Raw genomic sequence first — 4,734 nt, forward strand, 5'->3', positions numbered from 1 at the left:
TTCAACCCGTTTGCAAGGCCTAATCATGCGGATATCAAACTAATCCTTGAAGAACAAGGAACAACTATAACAGATCAGATCTACTAAATAAAGAAGAAGCAAGGTGCTGCCCTTACACCTAAGATTAGGTGTAAAGGCAGCTAGATATCGAGGGGTCGCATAGCTAAGCAAACGTATTCAGAGAAACATCGATGCAAGCCCCAAAACATCTATGATAAGGGTGTTACTCGCCATCAACAAGGCTTCAAGATTTAGCAACACCAGATAACGAATAAACCGATACTGCCTAGATCGCAAGATGCGATCTAGGCAGCATGATGCTTACCCGGAAGAAACCCTCGAAACAAGGGGTGGCGATGCGCCTAGATTGTGTTTGTTGTGAACGTGGTCGTCCTCCTTTCTCAATAACCCTAGGTACGTATTTATAGTCCGTGGACTTTCTAATTCGGGAATAAACCTAGTCGTGTACGGGCTAAACTCTATCTCTTAATTCTAAACTAAGATGCAATCTACCATAATGTACAGATACAAGGGCAATCTGGCCCAAACTCTCGTACAAGGCCGATTCAGAAATATTCTTCGTGCACATCCTTTAAGCTCCTCTCAATCACGGCCCATCTCCTGCTCTGGCTAAATTCTGGTGATAACAAGATGACAATCCCATATTGTAGATCAGCGCAATTTGAGTTCAGTTTTTCCTTTTTTCTAGCGTGTAAATCCCGTGATAACCGGCAAATCCCGGTAGCATTCAGTTATTGTATTTAATGGCCTACCGGTTTCAGTTGTTCCTTTTTTTTACTGGTTTGTTATTTCCAGGAAGGGCCCGGTCATCCGGTTAGTCGGCATATCACCGCTTTGACCGCACGTATTCTTCCAGTTTCCACCGCGTGGCCTGTCTAGAGAACTCCAATTTCCTCCCGTCTCCTCTCTCACATCCCATCCCGTCTCTCGCAGTGGCCGATGGACTCCAATGGGCGGCGGCCCTTGAGAAGCTTTTCCTTCCTCAGGCCGGCGTCCTCCTACCTCTTCCTAGCGGTGGAGGGGCCAAACGAGGCATCCATTACCACTGCACACCCTCCTCTCCTTCACGCCGCGGCTGGTGACGTGGAGGAGCTCCGTGCCCCCTCTCCCTGTCGTGGTGGTTGGCGATGCGGCGGTGGATCTCCACATCCTCCTTTCCCTCCCGGGAGACATGGCTACGGGAGGATTTGACGTGCTTCCTCCTAGATGTACTTACCCTAATCCTAATGCATCACAAGTCGGTCGTGTGCTTCACCATCCAGCACTGTCACGATCTCCTCCTGGCTGGTTGCAGTGGCGTGGCTTTGCCTGCAGCATCCCCTCAGCTAGACAACAACAATCGACTTTGCCGCCTGGTCCAGTTTGTGGTGGTTCGCCTTCAATCTCGCCAGATGGGCGGTCATGCGGTCGCTAGATGGCAAGCAGCGCTGCCGCATGTTCCTGACCTGATCTGGATCATGGCCTCACTTGGAAGCCACTCTGCCGTCAGTATCGTGGAACGTGGGGCGCGGTGCTCCATCAACGGATGTTCCCATGTGAGGACTGGAGCTGGTAATAGAGAGAAGTGGTTGCCCTCTACTTCATCGCTGATGCCTGGCGACGAAAACATCGATTGGCTTCATTGCCTCGGGTTTGCTTCAAGTTACTCCACCTTCCATGTGCAGGTGCCTACTCTGGAACTTGCCAAGGTTCTTACTGAAACTTTTCATGCTAACTTGCTAAGTTGTGCCCTACTGCAGTTTTCCAGTCTCTTCAATTAATTGGTTGGTCGTTTGTCTTGCAAGATTATGTGGCTGACCGCTCTTGGAGGTATTATGTTACCATACAGAGTAGCAGATATAATTTATCTTATTGATACAGAAAGTAACTTTTCTAGGACAGGAAGCTGTCGCTGCTCAAAATCCTGGAAGCCACTAACAATAGCAATTCATATCAATCTATCATTACTAACAATGTCCAGGTCCGTTTCTTTTCCTTTCTGAGTTTGCTGCTGGCTGGTTCTAGCATAGTTAGTAATGATAGACATTGCAGAAAAAAAAAGTAATGATAGATTGCTATGAATTGCAGCAAATGGGTCTAGCTCGAACTGAACATTGTTCAGACGCATGGCCTCTATATGTGTTGCAGAGAGAAAGAGGTTTGTGGATGCACAAACCTGATTAAATCGAGGTGAATCAATCCACTTCTAAGTTATTCTCTATTTCCCTATTCCACTTGCAATTTGTGTAAAATTTTCTGTGCATATAGTCTGTGTTCTTTTTTTCTTCCATCACTTGCTCACATATCATTTCATTCAAAGAATAAATCTGCAAGAAGTGTCATCCCTCACAGTTTCAGTATTCATCCTCGGGTGTAGAAGTTATCCTTCATCGAGCCAAGACAACATCATTATATATTGTCTTTGATTTCGGGCTTACAGGTTCTGTCTTATCCCAAAATATCATGGATATTGCCGTTTAAAAGTCTTTTGGCTTAGATGTAGTCTGGCCCCAAACATTAGTGTCCTTTTAAATTCTTTTTTGAGCTTTAATGTTCGTTCAAATAGTCAGTATGTCCATGTAGGAATGCACATTATTCCATTATTTGTAGCTTGATATAGGAACTCTGTACATTCCAAGGCTTATAAAAGATTTCTTCACCTTAAGTCAATCTAGGCACAATCAATTTATAAGGAGATTCACTAGCTCTATAAGCTAATTGTCTGAGCTAGGGTTCTCTCGGCTTGACAAAAGAATTGAATGCATGAACGGATGGCATAATGGTTTTTCCCTTCCCAATTACTGTCTACCTATTGATTTATAAGAATTACATACAATCGAACAAAATAATTCAGTACTATCGGTGAGTTTTCTAGCATTGGCGTCTTGCTGTTAAACAGAGCAGAAGCAAAATTTGTATTGATAAGGAATAGTATGATTGGTATTAAAGGTGAACCTTATCTTCATCTCATCCTGCAAATTTGAGGTGAATTTCCCTGCTTCCTGTTTTGTCAACATTTGTAGGATATTATATGTTTGTTTGGGCTAACTACGATATCAACACACTGTTTATTTATTGCTTTTCATCTTCGCATATTCAGCACTAGTAGTATGCGGTTCGAACCATCGTCTCTGAAACTGTTAGCCCCTGGTAGTGTTTCAAAGGTATACTTTGCATGAATTGGAAGGGTTTCCTACTTCCAGTAGGTTTAAGGAAATTCTCATCGTAACAATGTCAGCTTTGCATGAGGTAGCTATTTATTTCGGAAAGAGTATGTGCCTTTCTGTTTGAATTAGATCGATTCTTACTTATCCGCCTTTAAAAAGAGTTCTGCGTTGTTTGCTTTTCTAGGCAATATCCAAATGCACCCGGATTGTTCTTCGTTCGCCTCTGATCCTTTTGTTAGTTCTTCGGATAGTTTGAGGAAGGACTATATTGTTCTTCGTTTGCTTTTTTTATAGACAGGCCACTTGACGTTGCTCGGTGAGAGTGGTGAGGCTCTCATAGGCAGAGAGGCAGACCTTCTTGCTCCACTTACTAAAGGCCGTCATAATTATGTCCGTGCTGCCATTACTGCTATGGTTGGCAAGCAATGCACCGTGATCACCAAGGTAGACCAGGAGACCTACGATGCTGATCGTGGGATAGTGTTTCTTACTGTCTCGAAGGCCCAGCTAATCACTGATTCAGTGACAGCACTAGGCTCTTCTACCCACACTAGCCTTGCAATAGCCGATAAGGCAATTGTGCCACCCGATTACCCTAAAAGCACACAGAGCCACCTCCCAGAAGGCTGCGGCTCACAGACAACACCTCCAAAGGATATAATTGAACCAACTGATGCTGACGAGGAAGAGGTAAATAGTATTCCTACATGGTTCTCTATAAACAAATGCTCCAGTATGTTTTAATGTCTTTTTCTACCAGGACATGGGAAAGGCAACCAAAGACAAGAAAAGGAAGAACACCAACGAAAAAGGACCTACAAGGCATTATTCAAATGGAAGCAGTAACATTAGCGTTCTCAGGTTATTATCTAGCCGACCTAATGATTATGTACCCCACATCTCATCGTAACCAACCACTGATTCTACATTTTATTTTCATAATAGAATGCCATCAAAGGACGAGGCTAGGACAAGTGCATTGTCAAGGAAATCAAGCAAGTAAACCACCTTGCTGCATATGAAGCTTCTCATCAATCTACGAGCTTACGCTATTAGTTTTACGCTATTAGTTGTACTAATCTTATCTAATACCATCCTAGGTGAATATCTCCAGTTTTCCTAAGATTGCATATGTAAACCTCAATGTGTCAGTGTTTGCTGTTAAGAGCACCAGTATGATTATCTATGTATAATTATCCAGTGTGTAAACCTTTATCCACTACTATGTACCTTAAGACTTGATGAAACACCAGCTTTCTAGCTATACTGCCGCTTTACCCTTTAGTATTGTACTTCCTTCCGCTGGCTTACGTGTACTGCAGCAACTCCATCAGTTCTTACTAAGGCTGCTAACTGCTGCATTATTAAGCTCCTGAATTTGCCTCTATATTACAAACAAAAGCAATTAAATTATTCTTTAATATTTCTTCTTCCTGATTGCAAATAATGATCATATTTTCCTGTTGTGTACTCTTTACTGTTTTCAGCTATTACATTGTTCCTTTTAGCTTATACAAGAAACATAGAAGTTCTGTTCTCTTTTGATCTACATATCCAGACTTTTTCC

General features: G+C 42.9%; 1 protein-coding gene across 3 annotated transcripts; it reads left to right on the forward strand.

Annotated features, from left to right (window-relative positions):
- Positions 1-895: 895 nt before the first annotated feature.
- LOC127340695 (uncharacterized) lies at positions 896-4,534 on the forward strand. 3 transcript variants are annotated; one of them, XR_007874737.1, is made up of 7 exons: positions 896-1,229; positions 1,336-1,685; positions 1,761-1,830; positions 1,903-1,981; positions 2,089-3,857; positions 3,928-4,028; positions 4,113-4,534. XR_007874737.1 is itself a non-coding variant. In XM_071827885.1 (6 exons), the coding sequence occupies exons 4-6, from the start codon at positions 3,579-3,581 to the stop codon at positions 4,168-4,170; spliced, it is 438 nt and encodes a 145-aa protein (XP_071683986.1). In that variant the 5' UTR covers positions 896-1,685; positions 1,761-1,830; positions 1,903-1,981; positions 2,089-3,578; the 3' UTR covers positions 4,171-4,534. The 3 variants fall into 3 exon arrangements, 2 of the variants coding, with proteins under 2 accessions (XP_071683986.1, XP_051222406.1); XM_071827885.1 differs by having other exon boundaries at positions 896-1,685; XM_051366446.2 differs by lacking the exons at positions 896-1,229; positions 1,336-1,685; positions 1,761-1,830; positions 1,903-1,981 and having other exon boundaries at positions 2,011-3,857.
- The last annotated feature ends 200 nt before the right edge of the window (positions 4,535-4,734 follow it).

This window comes from Lolium perenne, chromosome 3, assembly GCF_019359855.2.
Source record: "Lolium perenne isolate Kyuss_39 chromosome 3, Kyuss_2.0, whole genome shotgun sequence".
Lineage (NCBI taxonomy): Eukaryota > Viridiplantae > Streptophyta > Magnoliopsida > Poales > Poaceae > Lolium > Lolium perenne.